The sequence below is a fragment of the Symphodus melops genome (assembly GCF_947650265.1).
Source record: "Symphodus melops genome assembly, chromosome: 14".
Lineage (NCBI taxonomy): Eukaryota > Metazoa > Chordata > Actinopteri > Labriformes > Labridae > Symphodus > Symphodus melops.
This window is the reverse complement of record NC_136704.1, coordinates 9,930,892-9,957,289: the sequence shown is the minus strand read 5'-3', so window position 1 is coordinate 9,957,289 and position 26,398 is coordinate 9,930,892. Positions and strand designations below refer to the sequence as shown.

Here is a 26,398-nt window from a genome sequence, read left to right as displayed (position 1 = left end):
AGCTCCGAGTATAGTTACAAGTGGATCCGGTGTGCAACATTTCCCATAAGCCATAGAGAAGCAGTGAAAAATACCTTTCAGTATGTGTACAGTTTACTACAAGACCAAAAAGAATGTATTAGGATACCAGTCATGGATTTACACCTGTTACACATAGGTGAAACATCAGGATAGATTTTCTATAGAGTAATAAAGTATGTAAAGTCTGTAAAACTGTATAAGGTAATGTCTAACATTCACAGAGCAATCATGTATACTTTTCAAACATACGTCCCATATCATCTTCCAATTCTGCATTCAGCTTATCTTTCCATGCCTGCTTGACACTTGTTGGATTCAATTGAGTGTTGTTTCGCACAATCCGAAAGAAAAATGAAATTGCCCCTTTAAGAGCGGGGTTAAATTTGTTCATTGTCTCAAGAGCCTGATGGTCTATCTAGATTTCAAAGTTGGGTAAATGTGTCCTGGCATCCTGAATTTTGGATATTTACTCCACATATATATTTTTTTCATCAGTGAAGACAAACAGCAAACAAGTGAATGGAACCTTTAGTGAGACAGACAGACAGATAGATACTTTATTGATCCTGAGGGAAATTCAAGGCATCCAATAGCAGTATACAAGATATTTAACATACAGCAATGCCGGTATGTACATAGTGTAATAGTGCAAAATAAATAAGTGTCAAAAAACTCACAATGTGACACATGATGCTTGAATGCAACAGCCTGTTGATGATCCAAATGGACTGCTTATTGTTTGATATAATTCACCAGAGACACAAGCCTGTAAACTTGATTGGGAATGATTGCATTTATTTATTACATTACCTGCCTGCTTAGAGCGTACAGAGGTTTATTGGTACACACAGATGTACACTAAAGCAGTGTGCTGCTGTCTATGTTTTAAATTACATTACAGATCTGATGTGAACTTCCTCCCCCAGGTTCAAATGAGTGTTTGAACTTAGAATAAATAATGACAGCTCTTCTACCAATGATCAATTATGTTCTGTCATTGCATCGATGCAGAATCATCCACGAGCCCGTCCTAAAGCATTATAGAAAGGATTAAATTCGACAATCCTACTGTCCTTCTTTATCTCGGCTTTCTTTAACCCCTGGGATAATTGGCTCTGATGGCTTTTTATCACTTTGGTCACTGGATTGATCTGGCTCTGACTGATGAAGTGGGAAAGCACCGTTCTAAATTTAACACCAACCCACCCCCCTCAGGTTCATGCCTGCTGTGGATCTCTACAACACATGTGCCTCTAAAGGATGGTTGTAGATAGAAAGCTGGTGGGTGGGGGTGAGCTGGCAGGAGCTGTGGACCTGTCAGTCTATCTTTGTGTCCCAGCAGTCTGTCCCACAAGCCTCCTCAGCTCTGACCTTTTCAGGGACTCGGGAACAAGCAGACTCTGAACAACACGGTTCGGGGTTTTAGAAAAACTTTAAATTGTGTGTACCAACTTGAAACCATTTCAAGACATAGTGCTCATCAGAGGAGAATAAAAGATCTAAAAAGGTATGTTACTTTCATTTAACAATTAGTTTTGTCAGTGAATGACTTTGATAACTTTGGTGACGTTTCTGGGGTTGTTTAGCTGAGATTCAAAGTTTGATTGATTAAGAATTCAAGCTAAAACAGATAACATTCTGATGTTATTAAAAATGTTTATTGGTGTTTTGAGAAACAGCCATTATTTATAACATGGTCATATTTAAATCACAGTCTGATTTATTTTAAAATGTCTAAATTGATACCAAATTTAACTTTATGTTGGATTGTGTATTTTTGCTCTAAACATTGAAATCCATCAAAGCAAACTCCATGTGCCTGTTCTTTGTTGCATGATGAGATATTTACATTTTAAAAAGTATGTTCTAATCACTCGACCAGAGTTGACCCACTGGATAATTGTACCTCCTCCAGTGCATTTATCTGTTTTAACTAGAGTCGGCGAAAGGAATGGTTACAGTGAGATTTTATTTTTGTGCTGCAGAACCCCTCGATGTGTGCTTCATTCAGTGCTGAGTGACGGGGGGGGGGGCGGGGGGGGGGGCGGGGGGTTACAGTTGTTCATTGTGCTGCACCTGCTCTCTCTCAGTCAGGACGCACAGACAGAAATAGAGACTGCCTAACAGGGCGACGCACACAGACACGAAACAAGTTTTTCCATTGATTCAAGCGCTGCACTTAGTAATTACCCAGATCAATGGAGGTTTTAGTCAAATGACAATCTTTACATGATGAAAAATGAAGCCGGAAGTGCAAAATCCTGCAGTTCATCAAGTGTCCACTTGAGGCAGAATCCTCGAAATCCACATACACACCCATTCGTAAAAGATGTTTACAGCCTGGTTAAAAAAACGAACACATGTCATGTGAAGTACATGTCAATCAGCACACACTGGAAGGGAATACAGTTTTGACTGTTTTTTTTTTTGCTTCATTTCAATCTGTTTAACTTTTATGAAGGATAAGTGTTTTTCACAATAAGGCGCAAAGCTGACCTGATTTTCAGATGGGCACAATGTAACGCTTTGTCAATGCTCGAAGTTCAAAACGCTCCTCACCTCCAGCTCTTAGCCTGTCGTTCAGTTGACTGAAGGTTAGGTGACAGATCATTTCCAGCATGGACCAGACCATCCATGGGACTCCAATGCCCCCTATTGTCACAGATGGGTTTGAGTTATTTCCGCTGAAAGATTAAGTGGCCACCATGGACACTTATTTTCTGCAAGATGAAGTGACCTCTGGACCCAAAAAGATATAATACGTAGGAACTCATTTACAAATACCCCTACAACCCTTTCATTTTTGAAGACTACTATCAACAATTTCTGACTGTTATTGATCAATTCCAGGGGGAAAAAACCCTAAATATAATGTCACTGCTTTTTCTTATTACACAGGATAAGTCATTGGTGCATGTACTCTACTACATCATCTAATAATGATGCTCTGAGTGATGGTTTTATTTTTACCAGCTGCTCCAAATATGCATGAGTCCTAGTTCACAGTTGCCTCATTGGCTGAAGTCTGATCTGATTTCCGGCGGTGGTTAGGATTGGCAGTCGAGCAGTGATGTCATTACTGTCTTCTGTTTCATGTTGTCTACTGTCACTACGACTGTGTCACTGTCACTTTTCTCAGCTGTTTGCCATGGTGTCAACTGTCTGTGTCAGGCAGTATCACTGAGATTTAATTGGCTCATATCCAGAGTAAATAATCCCTTCCTGGGGTTGAGAGGAAGTGCACTGTGTTCATGTTTCAGGGGACAGATGTATCTGTGTTGTGTCTGGGTCCAGGTAATCATTTGGAGAACTACAGTCAAGATTGTTTGATTTTCCTTTCGGGGAGTTGCGATGATGCTCTGATGGCTTATTCACCTGTCAAGATGGAGAGTTAGTTTGCTACCAGCTGCTTCTTCAAGGGACCGGTCTCTATGAAAAAGACCTACAGAAGTGTGGTCGCAGCTTTCGGACAGCAAAGATTACATAGGGGAATGGTTGGGCAGCTAATAATGTCCCAGTGATAGCAGCAGGATGACATGAACATGCCTCATGCTGCAGATCAAAGCATTATTTTTAGCAGGACGTCCTCTTGTCAACAGTCATGGTGGACCAAACAAGTTTAATTGGGCTTTGACTGTTGATCGTTCTGCTACTATAGCTGCCCACGCAGTGTCTCATATCAGTTTAACATCGTTCACACTCACTTCTTTTTAATCAAAGTGAGGCATGATGTTTTCCTTTTGCTTGTATCCAAAAAGCCAATATGAAAAGTAAAAGTGGGCGGCTGCATCGGACCATGTAGTAGCAAGATCTAAATGTGTAACTTACTGTATATGTATTTCTGTCCGTTACATTTCATTGTGCATATCCTCACACAGACAATAATAACTAAACATCTTGGCAAAGAATGACATTTTTTGGACAAGCATCATACAACCTTTTCATGCATCTCAAGTTTTCCTTGGACACATGTGAGTCCAGCTCTACTCTTATTTCTCCACCAAGAGAAATACCAAGCCAATTGGCTGCTGATGTAAAACACTGTGTTAAGCTGAGGGGACCTGCAGAGTTAGTGGATTTTTCTCTTTGGCTTCTCACCACTTGTGCTTCACTTTCAAATTAAATCTAATATTTTCTCCGATTGTTAAAATATTAATGAATAATTGCAGCTAATAGCGATGTGTTTGGCTTACTGACCCTAAGGGAGAATGGTTTGAGAACCGATTGGTTTCTGGGTCTTTTTGGAAACGGAATGAAGCTGTGTGGTCGTGGTTCACTTCATACATCATCTGAAAGTAAGGCAACAGGTTTCTTAAAACCATGCAGAAGAACTGAGATCATTTGGCAGCCAATAGGGGCCTCGAGTTTATATTCCAACCTGGCCATATGATAGGTTGTTTTGGCCCAGCTACAGTTCAATCCCAAAGATATTCAGCTTAGAGATATCCTGTTTAACAAAGAGAGCAGCCACATTGGTCAAATTATAACGGAATGTGTTGTTTCCCGATGAATGACAGAAACTAAACAAATGTTAACGCAGGGTAATTAGATCCTTGAAGTCAGCCTGTCTGAAACCCAAATGAGACTTAAGTGTCACCGTCTGCAGCCCACCATGAACTTGCTCCAAGGCTTTATGTACAGTAGTACTCATTGTATAGTAGGAGGCTTAGTCCTTTTGGTCTTACGTGGTGATGGGTCTTAAGTCTATATTTACTCCTCCATGACAGCTTTCCCTTTATTTTAAACCACCAGCCCACGTTTAAAATCTAATTAAAGGTGATTTATGATGAGCCACTAAAAGCACAGAGGACATTCAGCTGCTGTCTCTGCCCTTGCCTCTGACCTTGGACTTGAGCTCTGACACAGTCTCCTTCCAGTACGAATATTCCGCTGATTTCTGCGCTCTTTCTCTGGAAAAAAAAAAAAAAAAAAGTCAACTCCACCAGGAACTGATCTTTGCAGCTACATTTGTTTCAGTTCACCGATGGCAGCCTCTGGTCTGCTGGCTCTCCCTGCACAGTTTTGACTCTTGAGGGAGTGAAATCTTTCCACTTTTTCTGTATCCACTTTAGCTTTCCTTTCCTCCAGGATGACAGTTCTTGGGAAGGTGTCTGCAGCAGGCAGTGACGGAAAAAAAGTTCCCTGGCAAGCGGGAAAGGATGAAGAATTCTGTTGCAGAGGTTTTCTCTCCTGACCAGATGTACTGTGTGTATCATGCTGAAGCACACCCATATGTGTTTATTTAACAGCTGGAGACTCTGTACGAGTGTGCACTGACTTTGGTATATAGCTTTCCCCTGGGATGCATTGGAATCAGATAGTGTAGACGTGTGTTTTAGTATTTTAAGGTGCATCACATGCCTCAAAGGTAACATCACCCTTGAAGAGCAGATGGTGATGAGTTGATTTATATACAAATGAATGCATTTATGTCACTAAAGAGTATACCTGTTCACTCACTCTTAGTTTCTTTAATATTCAGGGGTAGGAAAAGAACAAGTTGTAAACTCAGATATAAAATGGTTAGAACGCAGACAGGTTTAACCCATGCAGAGCTGGCTAAACACTGAAGCTTCTGTGTCATGTCATGGAAACCTGTCTTCACATCAACTCTAGAGAGGAGGGGGTGAGGGGGAGCTTTTGCCCAATGTTTTCAGTTTGGACTGCAGTAACAATTTTAAACCATTAATTTTCAGTGACATGTTGCTCCTTTGACTTTGAAGAAAAACAGGACAAAGTCGTTGACACCACCAACTACACCATGAAACCACAAAGCAGTCATTCATTTGCTTTCTTAAGTTTGAATCGGACTGTGTGAATAATTTTAATGGTAGCATTGGAGCCTTTGACTTCCCAGATTTTTCACTTGTAATACATTTAAAATATTTGATCATGGAATAACTCTTAAAGGTGAGATGTTAAGTTGTTGCACAAAGTTGGCCTCCATCTTTGAATTGGTCTCGCTGAGGTTTCGCTGATTCCAAGGGGCCAAATTTAAACTCTGTGATAGGCCTCGAGCTGCACAGCTGAACCTCTTGGAGTAATGAGTCCCCAACTTAAGACCCCTTCTCTCTGTTTTATTTTGGGAAAGCCATGCTGAGGTATGTGTGTGTTTGATGGTGTTAATGCACTGGACAATGGTCAGAAAAGGTCAGTGTTGTCTCTGTGTATCTATTTGCAGTGGGGCTTTAAAGTTTCAAAGACTAGTCGTAGTTATGAAAGGAAGTTGATAAAGAGGTCTTCAGTTTGAAATCTCTGACCTCCGAGGCCCTGCAGAGGTCAGGGTGCTGCTGATGGCACGTAACCCAAGGATATTTAAGGCAGGGAACTTACTTTAACTTCCACTTTACATTTATAGAAATGAAGATGGACTATTTTATTTTCAGTTCTATTTGAATCTGGTTCCAGGTTACCAACTGAATTTGACATACTGTAACTATGTAGGAGAGTATATTTTGACTCAATGGCAATGACATAGATTGATTAAACAGCACAGCTTTGAATACTAAATCAAACATCTGCTGCCACACAATTCTGCACTTCATCCACTGTGGATCTTCTTGTGCAGTGTTTTGTAGGTGTTTGGATAAAAGGAAAGTAATATTAGCACAGATCGGTTAATACCAAAGTTCAAATATTGACAAGTTAAACCTTAAGGTGCTATATTTACTTAAAAAAATACTGCGTTTGTAGTGATACCACATGGCTGTAGGGTGAACCGTGCCAGTAAGCTGTTGCGAGCTCTCCCTTTTGTGCTCCTCATGCGTGCTCGTACTAACACAAACAAGCATCAACATCGCCCCTGAAACGCTGGATATTTACCAGCATGGTGTTTCCAGAGGAGGTAAGTGGTCAGATGAGAGAGTCTGTGAATGAATCTGTGCGTCTCATTCTCCGTCCTACAAATGACAGTCTCTGCAGGCGCACTGCCTGAGAGCAGGAGTGTGTGCTGAGTTTGTCCGCCTGTGAGAGCTCCTAGGATGGATAGAAGTGTGTGGAAGGCGGCCTCTGGCTGTGCAGGTGAAGACTGGGAGTGTGTGATGAGTTTGTAGTTTGTACTGAGGGGCAGACCTTGATCTTTGAATCGGACCCACTTTATTTTTTATACAGGCAATACAGACGGACAGTGAACATCTACTTTTTCACATCATGTAAACGTTTGCTTATTAGTGGGCAATAAAAATTAAAAAAAATTAAAAATTTATACATTTTAAAAATTACATATATATTTCACTTGTAGCTATATATAAATAATTTGGCCATTAGGTAGTTTGCCTGATGCTGTATCGCTATATACGCAGCAATTTTGAAAGTTAAATATAGCACCTTCAATAGTAGAGCCAGGCGGATTAATCGACCAGCCAATAATATCTGCTGTTAGCATCTAACTAACATTTTTCTTTTTTAACTGTCAGTGTGCTTTATGGATTAAAACAAGCATGATCACTTCCAGACTATCAGGCGGAGATGGTGTTACTTTTTACTGTTGGGAGACGATCTTGTCCTACTTGTACTGTATGCATTTTATCTATACCTAGTTATCCAGCTCTACACGTCAAAGACAGATTCAAGAAAGATGTTGGACAATATGTCTGTATCGGATTTTTGCTCTCCCTAATAGTCAATGTTGGCCAGGCCTTACTTCATAGATTTCCAAATGAATTGGATGGACTGGATTCTGTTGGATCAAATTCTAGTTAAGAGACAGACGTCCAGAAAGTTGTCACGGACATGTTTTTAAGAACATTTTGCTTCTCAACACATCATTTTTACCATTTCAATGTTAAAGGCCACATGAAGAATTTGTTAGCTTCATACTAAAATCCCATTATGCCTTGTAAAAGACATCAAACAACACTGCACATGGAGTTTAATCCTCAGATTTCCTTCCTCCAAACTCCCTTAATGTGTGCATATGAATATCTTTACCTTTCATTCTCTACCCCCCACCCATTTGAATTTATGACCGTGCTGCAGAGGCTCCGGCTCTGTTATGTGTCTGCAGAGACGACACGGCCATGCACACAGGATCTCTGTTGCCAGACTACACAGATATTTTTCCTATGGGACGCCATAAATCTGGACTTTATTTCTAGGATGGCTGTGAAAGAGTGTAGAGCAGGAGACAAGCCCTGCTAATACTTATCTCTCTCAGTCTTTCTTAATATTCTTCTTTATCTCAAAGGTTTTCTGACCAGGAAGGTGAAGCAGCCATTGGGCTCCCTTCTCCCAGCAGACCTGTCGGGATGCCTCTCAGCACTCGAGGTCATTTCAAGGGCAAACATGGACTGTCTGGAAGTGTTTATCTAATTATGACCCACTGACTGGCTGCACATGTGAGCCTGTCCAGCCTGAAAAAGTATCCACTCAGAGTGTGGCTGTGTGAACATCTGGGGGGATGATTAGTGGAGAGGTGTGGCTCTGTTATTATTATTATATGAAACGCACGGGGTCTTGCTCTATAATATTTACATTTCAAATTAATTAATTTTTACAACCGTGTTGGATAATTATTTTTAAAAGTAACTTGGCCAGCGCCATTAAAAGATCAGCGCCATTAAAAAGTTTCAATTTGTTCAACTTGATCTGTAACTCTCGCCCATCTCACAGGGAAACATTTCACATTTTCAACATTTCCTGCAAAGCTTTGATAAATCACCTATACAAATGTTTATCACCAAGAAACATAGATCTGTTCCCTTTATTCTTGATGTGCAAAATCTAAATGTAATATCTGATTGCTGACCAGAACCTGAGCGTCAGACAAACATCAACGGTTGGTGTTTTTTGGCATAATAATGTCATAATTAAAGCTTTTGCTTTCACACCAGCACAAACTATTCTCAACTTTAATCCAAAATTGTTTGTACAGTAATGGTATTTGAAACCTATGTGGACGTCAGTTTAGTTTCCTGGAATGCTCTCCTTCATGGCATAACGCTTCCAGGGACGTGTCCATTTCACCACTGTGTCGAGGTTCACAGTGTGGCAGCAGAGATGGCTTCAATTTCATTCTCACTGACCTTTGATCCAGTTTCTGCTCTCTGTGCTGTCATCCTATTAACCATTTAATGCTGCTTTATGATCAATGTGAAAGTATTTACAGAGGCTGACTTAAATCATCCTCACAGAGTAGATGGTTCCCTTATGGGACAGCTTGTCTCTGTAATAAATTTAAAGACTAAAAGGATAAAAAGCAGTAAGAAATAGATGGTTTGAAACGTGTTTTCTATAGTCAAACTCTTACAAGTTAGATGTGAACGTAAGGCATTAAAGTCCTTAATTATACAATTACTACCAGTACTAACTCTTTTAGTGGGGCGTCCTGCTTGACTCTTTGGCCATGATTTGTAATCACTCTCTATGCAGCACAGCACATGCTCACATTCCTAGTGCATGCTGCAGAACACTTTAATACTCACTCACTATGTAAGCACATGTCTTAGCGTTAAATAAATACCATGTGTAAGTCCCAACTGAAGTTTTTGTGTGCTTTTTTACATGCTTCTCTGTTTACAAGCTCATCTTCTCTGAGGGGCCCAGCATTATTGTCTGAATAAATCCCACAATCCACCTCAGAGATTAGAGAACAGGCACAGTGTTACATCATCACAGGGTCCTGTTGGGTCTTGTCCGTCCGCAGCAGTAAAGACTCATTGCGTTGCTAATAACAGAGTAGAAACTGTCGGGTGGTTTTGTAGGTCTGATGTCATCCCTGCAGAAGATGAGACAAAGAAACAAACATTACACACCGTTCAGACAGCCAGGTGGTGGATGATGGTCGGTGGTGAGGTACAGAGGTGATGATGATGGATTGGATAGTGAGACATGTTGCACTTTGTATCTGATCTAAATTCCTCAGTGTTTGCATTGTACACCTTAAAAGGTGCTTCCCAGAGCTTTTAGCACTACAGCAACACATGTCTAAACATTCAGTGAGTTTGATATGGATTCTGCTTATACCGTTATTAGAATAACTCACTTCAATGCATATGTAACAACATTTAATGGACTGGATTGACATACTAAACTCTCTCTCCAACTGACCTAGAAGACCAGTCCAACATGAGTGTGCTCTGAAAGTTTAATATTTAGGTTAGTCAAGCTTAGGGCCTCACCGATATTGAGATATTAGGAAGCGAAAAAATCAGATACTGATATATTGGCCAATATCTTTGTAAGATCCATCTGTGATCTGTAAAGATAGATTGATATACATTATTATTTATTTTTTATATCTAAAACAAGGAAAAGTGGAAAAACTTAACACAAACAAGATGGTCTGTCAACTGGGAAGTAACTGCATGTACATGCATCACCGCTTGACACTCTGGAGAGTGAGAATGCTTGTAATCCATAAAACACACTGCGGGTTAAACAATAACTGCTAGTTCAATACAATGAAACTCAAATTAAATGCTATTTGGTGAAAAAATCTAGTATGGTCACAGATCTAGCCAGTACCAATAGTCACTAGTGCTAATATTGGCTGATTAAAGGTCTACTCAAATTGTACCTTATGCCTTTAACATCACAACTTCACAGCAGCTCAGGCCTCACTCCTGACAAACTATAAGAGTCTAAGCTAAGGTTATCTAAAATACGTTTTTCCTTGTGTGAGTCTGACAACTTTGAAGTTGAAGTAACAGCACTTTCAGGTTTAAAAAATCACCAAGAAGCCTTCATAAACTAAAAGACCAGATTTGTACAGATGCCTCACATTATCTTTTAATGACACTTAGAATAGCCATCTGACCCTTTCAGATGCACTTCTAATAACTTTCAGCAACTCCAACACTCTTAGTTTAGTTTTTGAGTCCCAGATAAGTAAAAAAATGGGGACGTTAGAAAAAGCCCAGAGATATCCAGTAGATGTCACATAGTCTCGCAAACCAAAACAAAGCTGCCCCTTTAGCGCATTGCTTCGCCTTCTCAGTGTTCTAACTGGTTGCAGCTGTTTCTACAACTTCTCAGTTTAGACTCATGGCCCCCCAAAGTTAAATTAACTCTGATGTAATTTAAGTGTTTTTAAAGAAGAACGTGATTTCTTCAGTTCAGATAGTTGATTGGTTCTCCTTTAGTTGTACTCTTACATCAAAACTCCAACATTATGCCTCTAGATACAGCGTTCTTGAGGGGGCGGGGCCGTTTCTCTTTCCCAGTGTGGTGGCAAGGCTATTGGTTGGACAGGGAGGGGTTGACATGAATGAAACATAAACGAGCTCTGTGAACACAGGGCTGAGAACAACAAACCCAGAGGGACTTTACTCTTTTTTTCTGTTCTGCTTTATTTCCAAGACGGATTCACTTTATATGTAAATGTACTTGGCAATAAAAAAGTTTCTGATTATGGAAAGACAATACTCACCCATATATTTAGTTCATGTCTTCTATATTAATGTTTATATTGTTTCACATTAAACCTTTACCTTTGTAAGTGATGACAGCAAAGTAGTGTAGGAGTTGTTGAAAACATTGAGAGATGAGGGTTGAAAGGATGTTTGAACAATGTATGATTATTGACACATAAATGAGATAAAGGAACTCTTTGTTGTATATTTTGCCTCCTGAACAACTTATTTCTGTTCCTTTGCTGTCAGACTGGCAGCAGCTTGATGAATTAGAGTTCTACCCTTGAAGACTGCTGCTTAAAATAACTCGCTTGAAAGAGTTGCGTGCAGGTAGCGCTCTTCCCATCAAGCCGCCCCAAATGGGAATTGGCAGGTTTGTGATGTATGTGTGTGGTTCACATGCTGTGCAGAATGAGCTCATCTCAGAGAAAGATCCAAACTTGACACCTCCAAAGTTTACACACAGCCCAGACTTCGAATCAGGCTGCATGTGAAGTTTGTGAACACACCTGTGTTGCCCTGTGTTGATATGAGGCTGGACAGATTTACGAGATTTGACAATTATTATGATGTGATAAGCCTGGTCTGTTTTTGAAACAGTCCAACAACCTGGCTTACATTTACAGTATAATAACTTTCAGGGAAGTGCACTGAGATGCATGTAAATCAGGAAAGAATACAAAGCTTCTTCTGATCGTTGTTCCGGTTCTTCTGTAGCCACTAAATTGAGAAATTTGTGACTGCTTCCATCTAATACATCTGTTTAATGTTTCAGAACGGGTGTTTGCCGATGACAGCCTTTGCTCTGGAGGAAGATAAGAAACGCTTGCTGTTTTCCCAACAGTGTCTGAAAAGCAGCGCAGGCTCTTGGCCAGCCTTTCTGCTTCCCCTATCAGTGCAACGACAAGCATGTCATCATCATATAAATCCATAGTTGAGGTGTGCATATTCGTTTTTTTCGTTTAGTTCTTTTTGGCATTCACTTACAGATCAGTCCAACTGGGAAAAAGTTTTATATGCACCGTGACTCACAGGGACTATTGCTGCTTGTTTGCATTGGATGCACACACACTTCTGATGAGTGTGTTAAAAATGGAATAGAGAGGCTGTCAGTAAATCAACGGGTTTTTCCTCGCTCTCCCTACCAGCTGTTTAAGGAGGAAGCAACGTTTGAGCAGATTTTTTTGTTTTTTTGTTCCCCTTGTTACTATTTGCATGCTCTGCCTGTCTTTCTTTTCGTTACTTTATATTACTGTTACTCTCTTGCTTTGTCCCTCCCACCTCCACCCCCAACCCCCCCCCCCCCCCCTCTCTCTCTCTCTCTCCCTCTCTGCATGCTGCTCCTTTCATTTAGTCCCTGCTGAGGGATGACTGGAATTTCTCATCTGGCCGAGAGGGTCATTTTGGCTTTCGCTTCTTCTCCTGCTCACTTCTTTATTTCCACTTTCATGCACTCTTTCTGTGCACGTTCTCTCTCTCTCTCTCTCTCTCTCTCTCTCTCTCTCTCTCTCTCTCTCTCTCTCTCTCTCTCCGTCCCTCCCTCCCTTCCCCCCCTCCTTTTTGTACGCTATGCACCGGTTTCTTTGGCATCCAGTTCATGTGTGTGAGCCAAGGGAAGGAAGCATTCTCCTGGGATTCTCCTAACTATCTCTGTCTCTCTCAAGCACACACGCACACTTCCACTGTTTTTCTTCTCCGCTCTGCCTGCCAGGCTCATTCTTAAGCATGCAGGACACTTTGCTACAGTCTGTAGTAGGGATGGGGCCTAATTTGCATGCTTTTCCTAATGAGCTTAGTGCACGCTGAGCAGCTTTCAACCCTGCAGGTTGCTGTAGTGGGCTCTGGTTAGCCCATAGCGGTTAGCAAGAGGAACTGTAGAAGAGGAGTTAACATCAGAAGGGGCAGAGCTGCAGCCACAGAATCACAGCTCCTCTTATTGCCTACCAGGACCACTTCTACTTCTACCGGCACTGCGGCTGGGACGTTTCTCTCTACTCCCACCCCTCCCTCCCTTTGCCTCTTAAACACTACCTTACTCCCCTCTCTTTCTCTCTGTCTCTCTGTCTCGCAGCACTGACAAATTGCTTTTTGTCAGCTGCATCCTCTTCTAGCCAGCTGACTCTCTTTTTGAAGCCTTCCCTTCCATCTCTGTTGTCTTTTATCTGTCTTTACTATCTATTGACTTTTTTTTTTTTTTGACAAAATGTATCGGAACCCGTGGATCTCGAATTACCTGACTCACGTCAAGTTTTGCAGCCAAGGTAAGAACAGTGACTTGAGGCAGAGCTGTGATTTTGGGTGCAGACTGACTTTATAGGTTACTCTCGGTTGTGGATTTGGGGATCTAAGCTCTTGGAAGTGAGCAGGACACTAACTGCAGACTCCCGTCCTCTCTGCTCACTGTCCTGCTTTGAGGCCAGCTGTCCTTGTGCTGCAGCTGTAGCCTCCAAGGACACTACGCAGCAGAGATAAGGGACTCTAATAGCGCAGTGATCTCTGCTGTTGAGGCAGTTATTTCAAAAGATTCACAGCAACTTGGACTCAGATTTAGGAACATGTTTTGATATACTTCTCAGGCTGCATACTGGACCATAACTTTGATCAAAATACTGGATTTTTTTTATTGACCAACATTTTCTCTTATCCCCATTAACCAGTTAAAACTCAAAACATAACTTTAAGTGTTTGTTTTTTTTAAATACGATTTGAAACTCAGTCAATGTTAAGCCACATGAATTTACAGCATAGTCTTTTTATTTCAACAGAATTGCTGCAATCCATGAAGTTAACCTGTAATGTTGAATTTTATCATCTCTCTCAAATTAGATTTACCCATAGCGAGTTGTTTAACAGTGATAACCTTTTGACAATTAGAAATAGCCAGAGAAGCTAATCTAGCATGTTAGCCTTGTTTTTGATTACTTCTTCTGACAGAGTTGGAACTCCTTCTTGAAACAACAATTCTTGAACACAAAAGAAAGGTGAATGTGATGATCATATGTCCTTATTCTCCCATCATCTAACTGGCTGACAAACAGAGCAGGTCGTCTAACTTTTTCAGAAAGCTAGCTAAAATGTGTAAACGTGCTATTTTGGAGTTTCATACATTGTCAGTTAATAAATACTTCTGGAGATAGCTAAAAATCCTCAGAACAAAACCAGAGTATGTGGAAACAGCTCAGTACAGAGACTTTAAACAGATAGCATGTTTGAGAAGGTACTGTGACTGAGCATATTTGTGTTATGCTAGCTAGCAGTAACAGCTGCAGCACTTTGAGTAGATATAAAGTCAATTAACGTCTAGAAATCCTTTTTTTGTGTAATTGGCTAAAACCCTTCCTTTCCATTTTTTTGTTAGGATGTGGCGTTGTAATTTGGAAGACAATAATATATCACCATGTTATGTTTTTTTGGTACTTTATTGATCCTCAAAGATATATATATATATATTTCATAGTAACTTGCCATTTAGATTATTTTTTGATATATGCCGATGTATATTCATTGGCTAAAATTGCACAATGTATTAGTAACTCATATATTATGTTGAAATATATGCATAAGGGGATCTTTCTGTACTCACAGCATACAAATGTAAATTATTTCAGGTTCATGTTATGCTCATTCCTGTTTTTTAAGTCTTTAATGTCTTTAAAAAAAACCGTATGTAATTAAAATACATCAATAGTTTGCTATGCCTGAAGTGCTATGTTGAATTGTAAAAGCAGATTCAAGCTATTGCATAGCCCTAATGGGATAAATCTTGCAATGATGTAACAGAAGTTACTCATATTTGTATTACTGTTTCAGTGAATGGATCGTCTCATCCAGCACAACCTGTGTATTTAAGGATGATTAAACCCCCCCCCCTGGCTTACGACAGATCCATATCTGTGTCTCAGAATGCCTCTCGTTCCCAAACTGCTTTGTAATATTCCCTGATGAAGAGCTGAGTGTTGAGATACATCTCATCTCAACAGGCTTGGAATCTACAACAGGTGTCTCCCAGTTACAGGCTTTGACACGAGAAGCGAGACCAGTTAAGGATGGACCTTTGTTTGATGGGTTTATTGTGTCAGTGTACTTGTCCTTTGCACCTTGTTTACCCAGAATGGAATTTAAGACTGAGCTGATTCATTGTTAATAGTGTTAAAGGCGTAATTGGCTTATTGTCACATCATTTTGTTAAATCAACTGTTTGTAGACATCTCTTTACATCTCTGATTCTCCATCTGTTTTTTAATGCTTAACTTCTTAAGCCTCTCTCTGTGAGGCTTTGGTTGAGTCAGGGGGAAGGGAGAGTAGGTGGGCAACTGTTGGGTGGGGATGATGAGACTAACACAAGCACGCACACACATGCACATCTAGTGTGATGTAATGCAGATGGTTAAAGAGTTGACACATTTCCTATTGGGCTCACTAATCCCAGGAATTGAAGCTAATCCTTTGTCTCAACTTGGACATATGCTCAGCTCCTGATGCCTTTTTGCTTACCACACTGGCTGTTTTTGTGTGTTAAGACATGGACTAAGTATTCCAGTTTGATAGACAGCCACGCTGGTCTTCTGGCAATGTTTAAGTGTGGTGAGCTCAGCACTCAGTCAATGTCTGATTTGTCAGAGTTGAGGATTCTCAACGACAATTTGTGACTGCCTTCCATTAATTAGATTTTCAAGACATTTGACATTTCAACAAAATCACATTATCTTGTTAGTTTTAAGGTGATCAAGAAAGGCAATGACTTTGTTAACCTATTGATGCGCTTACTCTAGCATCAGCCAGGATCAACAAATTGGGCTGTGTGCTAAACTTGTGGCACACCCTCTGAGGCTAAACAGTAATACATATTTCTATAGTGATTATAATTTAATTTTTTAGTTGCTTGCTTAAAATGATGTTGGTGTTGTAGATAGCTCTGATATAAATTGGAAGAACAAAGAAACAAATGTCTTGCATAATGTTACCAGGCTGGCATATTTACCTCAATCACCTCAAAAACCTCTGCAAAACTCAAGGGAAGTGTTTGGTGAAAGCTGTTGTCTTTTCCATTGTTTGTTCTATTTGTTCCAGTGAATGATTGGATATAATTGCAACAGAGATCTATTTTTACTTATGTACATAAAAGGTCTTAAGATGTGTCAAACTTGAGTTTTAAATGTCCTTTCAAGTCACCTGGTGTATGATCTAGTGTATTGACAGTGTTGTGCATCAAACCTTTGATACCTTCACATGAAAGCTTTTCCTCACTTTAGAGGTTGAATGACACTTCACTGAATCATGAAGTCATTTTATCTTCATGTTTTATCAGTGTAAAGCCGCTTTTTACAGCCTCATCCACACACACAGAGAGCTGAGGAATGCCTGACCCGTTCCCTCCCGGCTATAGCAGCCACAGTGTTTCTGTAGATGACAGCCAGCATCAAAGGCTCTGCCACATCTGTGATCATTGTACAGATTTTAATGCCTGTGTCAGGAATGACAAATGTATTGAGGCACTTTTTGCTTTTAAAGGGGGTCCACCTTGATGGCCCACATGCCACTACGTATAGAGTGTATGAAGTTTAAAAGGAGCACAGGTCTGGGTTTGGTAAATTCTATATCTTGGACCTGAAAATAGCTTCGTACAGCTGTCCCTGAGGGATGATGCCTTTTGCTATGTTCACATTAGCAGCTTTTTAAGCATTTCTTGGACATCTGGTTTTGTTTCACACTCTGACTCACAGCGAAATTCTGGTATTTGTCAACCTGGGTGTTTTTACCTTTATGCATGTGGATGATATACTCATCACCTGTGTTTTAAGAATCTGTAAAACAGACTTCCAAAAAATGTTAGCCTCCTGAGCCTTCAATACCGATGACTTACCCTTTATACTTAAATTGTCCTGGAGTTTGGACAACATTTAACACATCAAATAATCTTTAGTAAATCCTTTGATAGTTGGACATTAAACTACAACAGGTACAGTATATCAGCTGGTAAATGGATCCCCTTTGCTATGCACTTGGCAACAGTAGCTATGTGTTCCAGGGTAAGTAAAAGATTATCATGATCAATGGAAACAAAGGCCAAATAAATGTTACTTAGAAAAATCCCTTTAAATCATATTATATACAAACCTGAACAATTACTATGCCAGACTAAATAAAACTTCTTTTTAGAATTCATAGTGTCGTCTGTGTGGTCATGACCAAGTTGGCCTTAAAATCAAAAGAGACACAATCTCGTTACGCAGCAGATTTGCCAGAATTGTAAATTTACAGGCTGAAACTTAAGACTCATGTCATATATCTTTTCAGTGATTACAGTAACTATATACAGACTGATATAATCCCTCCAAAACATGCTTTGCACCAATTGCAAGACAAACAAACCTAATGTGGAACTAGGTTACATGGAAAGTCTAACCATGACGTACCTAAAGGCAGTAAAACTAAGCCAAGTAGTAGAAGGTTAAAATGAACATTACATGGTTAGTTATGTGTTGAGTTGGTTATCTTTAGTGCATGTAAGGCTCTTTCAAAAACAAGTCAAGTGTTTTTAGTTGCACAAGCGTGGAAGTGTAAATGGGGAAAATGTGCAACCAATCTGAACTGATTTGACCTATTCTTCTGCTCTGAACTTATACAAGTTATCTGAGAGTGCAGAATGAGGATGTGATACTATTTCAGTTAGTTAAGGATCTGTGTTTGCTGGATGAATCTGTGTGCTGATAATATCTGTGTTGTGCTAATCCTTGGATTTCTGTCCAAAGGAAACTCGTTCCGCTCAGATCACCAGGATTATCATTTAAGGCTTGTAAGGAGTAAGTTGTGTTTACCAGTGTATTCCACCCAGCTGAAAAAATACACCACTATCCCCAAACACATTCAGGCACACCGCCCTCTTCAAATAAGCCTTCTTTCTTCTCAAATGATGTTTTGCTTAAGAAGGAGGGACTTAAAGCATCAACCCAAACATCTTTAATCAAAACTAACAGAGCTAGAATAGGCGGTTCGGGGTGGGCCGCCTCAGGGGAGAGGTTAGGTTTTCGGGTGGAGTGGAGGGGGAGTTGGGTGTGGGGTGTCACGCGGCCCTGGGGTGAACTCGTAGAGGATGGAAGTGGGACCACATGTTTGTCCTGAAATTGCACAGCTCTGGCCGCTTGGAGGTCCGAGGGCAGCCAAAACCGCACGTTTGAGGTTTGGAGTCAATGACTGCGGCAGAGGCAATAACACACACATTCCTTTAAGGGATGTTCTGCAGAACTCACATTCCTCACAACACTGTTTACTAAGCTCCATCCCAGTCTCATTTTCTTGATAATGAAGCTGTATTTCTCTTTAGGCAGGTGTTTATGTCACATGTTGCTCTCATTTACTGACCAGCCTTATTCCTAATAAACTACAGGCTTCATAAGGCTGTTTTGTTAGGGCTTGTGTAAATTATTGGATTTACCAAATGGCTTCATGATAGTGTGTTAGCATAGTTTGGAGAATTTAATTAAGTCACATGGCGGCTGATGTCACTCTCAGGGTGAAAAGCTAAAATGCTGAAATCGAACCGATGGTGCTGTATTGCTGTAGTCCAATTTTTAGGTTAATAAAAAGTAGAAATATTACAAATGTGTTGCACCTCATGAGTGAAAGTAAATGTAAAGATAAAGATCTGTGAAAATCCAGATTTAAAAAAATCCAGATGTACATTTGGCTTTATGTCAAAACCACAGCTATTTTTTAGCATTCATCTATCCCTACCTAATCTTGCTATTTGTTTGTCTTTTAGGTAACAATGGGAAAGGTGTGAATTTTTAAAAGCTGTTACAATTTAAGCATCTCTGGGTTTTCCCCATGCACAAATAGTTTCAGACTGTATCAGTAATGAGTAACCATAGCAATGATTACACAATGGAGGCATCCATTTGAACTCATTTCTCCAGGCTGCTGCAAACATTAAACTGCTAAAAAAAACGTAATCTTTGTACGGACATCAATACAGCTGACTTGTCTATAATGTGTTGTTAAACATTTAAGTAAAATTATATTTAGTGTTGCCAACCTGTCACGATATTGTTAGCTTTCAATCTTATTTAAGTATCTTATTGAATTAGATATCTAACCATGCTAGCATCAGGTTTCATGAGCTTTGATCAGATATACCGTAAATTCCGGACTATAAGCCGCTACTTTTTTCTCACACTTCGAGCACTGCGGCTTCTACTCCGGTGCGGCTAATGCATGGATTTTTTATGGGGGACAATGAGCTTCTGCCGCAAAAACATTTGACATCGTCACGTCGGATCTTAATATCAGTCATTTTGCGCTTCATGCACGCACCCTCATGATGGAAAACACACGGAGAAATACATATGATGTAGCTTTCAAGTTAAAGGCGATCGACCTGGCTGTCAAAGAAGCTAACAGAGCTGCTGCACGTTAAGATGACACTGACAGCGACAACAGAGACTGAGGAAGTGAGTAATGAAGTCATTCTGAGGCAGTGAATGGATGGACTTTTTCTTGTGAAATATATTACGGTCATCTTTTTCATCAGCCGTGTTACAGACACCGTCGGCTAGGCTTCGTATTGTAACGGTTCATTTTGTAAAGTCAGTAGTTGATAATGTGTTCATAATTCCGATTATGTGGAGAGTCAGTGAATGCACCAGCGAGAACGTGTTGAGTGGCTGTATGAGAGAACGCTGGGGGAGAGAGTTGGATTGTTACGGCAAGTTATGGTTTTGTTCTCTGCTGTAAACGGCGTGGTCACGGCCGACAGTGATCGGGTTATTAAAAGTTATTATTTGAACGCTCTCGTCGTCCTTTAACGTCCGTACGGACGCTACAGTATTTGCGGATGTTACCGGTAGCCTACGTCTGTGTAAATAGCTCTTGTTATAGCGTGGACACCTGCGGCTTATAATCAAGTGCGGCTTATATATGTACAAATACATTTATTTACTTATTTTTAGCCGGTGCGGCTTATATCCAGGTGCGCTCAATAGTACGGAATTTACGGTATATATTTTTACATCACCAGTTGCCAAGTTGTATCTAATCTTTATTAAACTGGACCAGGGATCTTTTCTATTTGCCAGAGGAACTTATAGGAGTGCGATTAGTACCTCTTTTTATCCAGTATGTTTTTAGTGTGTATGTGATAGTTTTAAATGCAATGTAATGCTTTGGAGTGTACATACTTTGTATGTTAACAACAGCCTGCCCAGGGACTGAAGGTGGAAATTAGCACAAGTTCTACAACCTGGTACAATGCATCTCTCCTTTCTGAGGTTAATGTATATTGTACACTGCCCCTGTTCAAATAAATAAATGAAATGAAATGATTAGATAAAACAGTTCATAAACCAAAGGCATTAACTGAGCTGGGGCCAGTTCAAACTTTAGATTTTTAGAATCAAAGCACATGCTCTTATTTTTACTTTACCAAATGTCCTTGGTATTATTGGTATATCAAAAAAGGAAAAGGTTTGCAAACTGTTCAGCTCCCAATGGGCAAAGTTACTTAACCAGATCAATGTTTTAGATTTTCCCGAGATCTTCAAGATCTTCCTCAGGCCTACTGGAATATGACCCTTCATTATGTCTATCATTGGGAATTATTGTAACCATAATTTCCTGGTTATGTACACATTTGTCAGGATCTTCCAGTTTTCTCGCGTTCTCCTTTTAATAACAGTGCCTGAGCCTCGTACCCTGTCTTTTGTTGGAGGATAATGGTTTCTATGTAAATATGGTTTAGTGATTATGGTTTGTCTGCCTCATCATGCTGTATCTGTATTCATGGAGAGTATAAAAGTGGTTGTCCTGGCATCCTTCCAGCTGCACTGCAACCTTGATGTGTGATCAGACTTCACAGCGCCTGTCTCAGTGACACACACATACAGTCACTCATCTATCAAGCCCTTTAAATATGACCTCATGCACAACACCACAGGCTGATACTTAAGATGGAGACAGCCACTCTCTGGATGGAAGCAGAGTAATGTGCTATGTTTTTGTGGGGGCCTGCAGGGGTGGGAGTTGGAGGGGAGCCAGACTTTAAACTACAGGGGTCCTCTAGTATATGATGTGATTCAGTCTGACAGGCTGATTATTGTTTTCCACATCATTTGTTTTCTCTTTGGAAGTCCACTTAATGAACGTGGTTCTGTGCCAAGGACCTGCACGGGCTGGTAGCGGGCTGGTTAACGTCAAGGTGTTCACTGTGATCTTTGTTTGTTCTAATCTGAAGGTTCTGCTATTCAAGGGTAAAATTAGTTTGTGTAAAATGACTTAATGTTACATTATTTTGTTTCCTCTACAGGACTCGGGAGTGAGACACCCATTAAACTGAGCAATCCCAGATTGCTAAAAAAGAGAGCTTTAAGGTAAGATGTTCTTCTTCTTTTTTTTATGCTAATCTTAATCGATCTCCTGGGGAAGAAAACTCAGAAACAACTTTCACAGTAGTTGTTAAAGCAACAAGCTTAGCCAGTACTGAAAAAATCATGTTAAAGACTGATCCTTTACAGTTTTGTGAATGGATTCTCGGGCTCTGAAGAGAGAGATGTTATGGTCATTTCTGGCAAAGCATCATTGACAATATTACAAAAAAGTTCCCTTTAGTTAAAGCAGACACGTGGAATAATATTCTCACCTGTCAGGCTGTAAGAACACAGGCTGTTTTCTGTTCTTAAAACTTTTTGGTTTTCTATCTCTCTTTCAGTCTTCGGTTGATTTGAGTCAGGTATTAAATTTCTCCTTGCAAAAAAAAAAGAAAAAAAAAAGCAAAGGAATAGTTTTTCTTTTTTGATAGTGTGTATCAATCCCAGGGAATTCAATTACAGCCATTATAGCTTTCGTTTTAGGATGATGTCTGAACATATGTACTCAACCAATTCTTAAAGATATTAGTTACACAGTCAGGGTGTGCCTCAGCTGATCAGTCACACTCAACCAGAAGTTTGGGGTTTTGATCCCCAGGTCCTGCAACCCCATTTTCAAGTTATCGTTGAGCAGGACACTTAACCCTGAGTGGCTCCCACTGCTTTGTCATATGAATGTGCAGGAGTGGAATTACTTACTTCAGATCCGTCACTTTACTTAGCGGCCACAGCCATCAGTGTGTGTATGTATGTGTATATGTGAGCTGCTGTGTAAAAGCACTTAGTCAGAAAAAGCATAAAATAAGCTCAAGTCCATTTAACATTTACATACCAGAATATATACCGTATATATATATATATATATATATATATATATATATATATATAGGAACTTGAGACATTTTTTGATGACCCTTCAGACTTATGGAGTTCCTTAGTGTGTATACAAACAGATATCACGGTATCAGATAAAGCTGTGGTGCCGAAGAGATAAGCACACTTTGCTGCTTGGTAGAGTGAAACTCCCCTGCTGCGGTCTTTGCAGGATTTCTCAGCATCATGCTTTTGGCTGTGTGTCAAATACATCACCAGGTCTCCTTGTTAGCCTCCATTTTCGAAAGGTCACTTTATGGCAGTAAGGATGAAGGTCACTCTGTGAGACTGTGTGAGCGTGGCTATGACTTGAAAATATTGTTTTTTTAAACTAGATTTTTTTGCAGATTTCAGTCACGAGAACAAATGATGTGATGATAGAGAAGGCTGTACAATGTGCAATATTGTTTTCAGAACTTGGATTGTCGGAATGAACTAAACCTCAAAGTCATGTTTTCCCAATTCCTAACATTCAAAATCTTCTTCCAGCTCTCCTCTAGTCTTATTGTTAGTGTGGTTTTTGAATCAAATCCAGAAATGACTCCAGTTAGCCCAGGAGAGAGCAATTTGCTGTAAATCTGTGTGAGGCAGAGGGTGAGGCGGGGTGAAACCTTCTTAGAATTTCTAGATAAATATTTGGGGATTTAAGATTTACAGGTTGAAAACCAAATGTTTTGTTCAGATGAATAATAGCTTGTTGTTCTTAGCATCATCAATAATCCATTTGCTGATTGACCAGATTCTTTGAACATCAGTCAAAGCAGTCAAACTTCCAGCAACATTTTGATTAATTTGGATGATTGTTTGATCAGATTCAGATTCATTCTCTGAGCCTTTTGCAACTGCTTGCATTATAGGCATATAAACAAATCCTGTTTCCCACAGCTCAGACCAGTTTCGATAACAGTTTGCGTTTTTCCTGCAATCCTCAGCTTCCAGAAAGAATTCACCTTTGACGAAAAAGACGACCCAGCCAAAAACACTAAGGATATAGATGTTAGTCTCTTGGCCCATCTTCCGAAAGGTGAGTAAGGGTTTTTTTTCTGCCTCCTCGCAAATGGCCCCTAAAAGAATGTCAAGCTTCCCTGCGTTTTTGAAAGTCACAGTTGTGCAATAGCAGAACTCTTTGCCAGGTGGATCAAAGTCAAGAATTTCATTTAAACCTGTTTTTCTACAACCACAATCCTTGTATATTTTACGACTTGAACAGCTGCAAGGATTCCTTAAAGGTTCCATCTGCTGCAACATGTAGATCAAATAAAAAGATAAGGTCATAGAGAGGTTTTTGGGTCTCTCGAGCCCCACTGAATGGTGAATATAGTAGATTGATGAGCTGTTGAAGTACGTTTTAGATTAGATTATTACGATTTGCAATTATAGCAAAAAGGGAATCTGTGATTGTGAAATTAACCTTGCACGACGACCTCAGATAAATCGGATTGGCTGGATCCATTTTGACTTGGTTTCATTTTCCCCACAAAATTAGATTAGCTAACCTCACACACTTGTCTCTTAAAACCAATATTGTCTCATATCATGATAATTACTTCCTCTTTTAGTCTCTGAATTGAGGAAACGATTTGAAGGAGGAATAACCACAAGCGCAAGTGACTGGGAAATGAACAGGTGAGAAGGGGATGTTTCGAGTATGAAAATACTGTAGGTGTTTTTCATAGGGATAATTCTGATAATAATCATATTCAGAGGTGAAGTACCTTTTGCTTTCTGCTTTGTGTACGTAGAAAGGAACGTATCGCTCGGAGGTTGGAGGGCATAGAGGGCGAGGTGCACCCGTCTCTGCTGCCTAGCTTAGTGGCCAATCGTCTTCTGGAGGAGGACACGCCTCGATACACTCGGGCATCTGACCCCTTTGAGCCCTGTGGTGGTGAGACATTTACAATTTGACTTATTTTTTTATCAAGTCTGTCTTGTACTTCTTAAAGTAAAAATTACGTTTTCTCTTTGTCCTGTAAGTTACAGTACAGCGGTATGGCATGGAGGGATTTGAACCCCAAGAAGTGCAGCTGACTGCTCCAGAGCGACAGTCCAGAGCCCGAGGCAGGCCGGACCCTCAGTCCTCCATCCTCACAGAGCCCGTCTATAACTCAGGCTCCACCAATAACACCCCGGAGCTGGAGTCCAAGGCTGAACGCATCGCCCGCTATAAAGCAGAGCGGCGACGGCAACTGGCTGAGCGCTATGGCATCTCTTTGGATCACGAACCAGACTTGGACGGTCCCTCTCGCTACACTCGCACCCGCAAGGATTCCGACGGGTCAGAGATGAGGGGCAGAGGAGGGTCACTGGGGGAGGAAGGGAGGGATGTCACACTGAGTACTTACACCAGTACTTCTGCCACCAGTCCGAGGGCTGGGCGCACAGCACCACAGCATGTCCAGCCAGACCAGGGTTCTGAGATGGGTCGGACCAGGGTGGACTCGTTCTCAGAGAGGGAGAGATTGATGAATCTGGAGAATCAACGCCGAGCAGCCCCTCCTGAGCCACCATCCTCTTCCTCATACATGGATGTGACAGCAATGTCATCAGCTGTTAGGGTCCCCACCAAGGACTTTCCAGTCACTGGGATACCACCCAGTTCTCCTAAGATGAGCAGGCACCATTCGCTCACCTCACCTAAACATGTTGCATCTCCTGGTGACCTCTTCATTGAGCAGCAGTCCCACAACATCCTCAGCAGACAAGGGTGAGTTGTTTGGATCGTTGTTCATTTTTGGTCTCATCTTGTTCTATCCCTAAAGATGCTCTTGGTATATTGTCAGACTTTTTTTTTTTTTAATTAAAGAAATTGAGTCGATGATGTCTCAAAAAAAAGCTGGCAACATCTTTAAAGGAAGCCATTTCCTTCCAGGTGTTTGGACTTGCTTCCTTTGATATTCATTTAAAGCAGGGTTTGAACGCAGTTTCTATACTGTGTCATTCCCTCGAGTAGATGGAATCACTGTGACAGCATTATTCATCCCACTGACCCTCCCTCCCTCCAGCTCAGTCTCTGTGTCTCTTCACACATCCACATATGTCCAAGGTCGTCCTGTTGGCAGGAGTGTGGTATCATACCAGGTCAGGCAACCTGATCATGTTCTAAAACAATCTCTAAGCATAGACCAACTCCCACTGAGACCTACAACTGGGTTTGCAAAATGCATGAGCAGATAGATACAAAATGTGTTTTTTCTGAATCTATTCTGAAACTTCAGGTGCATCTGTTGAGAATAACACATTGCTGTACTTTCTAAATTCCCAGAGGAAGTCTTGTTGGCCAAGCTGTTGTTATTCTCCTCTTTACGAGGCTGCTTGGCTCAGTGGAAGATCCCACATTCTTAAATATAATTCATCCTCTTTGAGAATTTTACAAATGCTGATCAGAAAACCAAATGCTAAAGTTCCTGAAAGGAAATTCACATTTCATAAAATTGGGTTTATTTTTCCACTATTGACCAAGGTTTCTATGGTTATTTACAACATTGAACTCCCTAAAATGTTTTTTAAGGTGTCCATGGTTGCCGCTTGCACATTGTGAGATTACCAGGCCTTTAGCATTTGTTTACTCATATGTGATTCTATTTACTTAACAAACATGACTGAGGTTAAAAATACCCTTGCGATGGGTTCATTTGGTGGTAGACATAGATAATTTTTTTGCAACACATGGATTAAATCACCCAGAGCTGTTGTCTGTTAAGTATGCAGGTTTAAACTACTTCCTATACACAGTTTCTGATGTAGATCAAGGGTTTCACTCTGTGTACTGTAATGTTGGACACTAAGTATGAT

At 40.5% G+C, this 26,398-nt stretch overlaps 1 protein-coding gene across 18 annotated transcripts in view; it reads left to right on the top strand.

Moving 5' to 3' along the window:
• Positions 1 to 26,398, top strand: part of svila (supervillin a) — a 78,263-nt gene that overhangs the window by 15,065 nt on the left and 36,800 nt on the right. For 4 of the 18 annotated variants that reach the window (XM_079360830.1, XM_079360825.1, XM_079360841.1 and 1 more), the window contains exons 1-6: positions 13,180 to 13,633; positions 21,673 to 21,736; positions 23,539 to 23,630; positions 24,166 to 24,232; positions 24,349 to 24,491; positions 24,581 to 25,310. In XM_079360830.1, the coding sequence (XP_079216956.1) occupies positions 13,576 to 13,633; positions 21,673 to 21,736; positions 23,539 to 23,630; positions 24,166 to 24,232; positions 24,349 to 24,491; positions 24,581 to 25,310 (1,154 nt within the window). In that variant the 5' untranslated portion in view covers positions 13,180 to 13,575. Of the gene's footprint in view, positions 1 to 13,175; positions 13,634 to 21,672; positions 21,737 to 23,538; positions 23,631 to 24,165; positions 24,233 to 24,348; positions 24,492 to 24,580; positions 25,311 to 26,398 lie in introns of those variants that run through there. The other 14 variants (XM_079360838.1, XM_079360839.1, XM_079360824.1 and 11 more) reach the window with 9 other exon arrangements.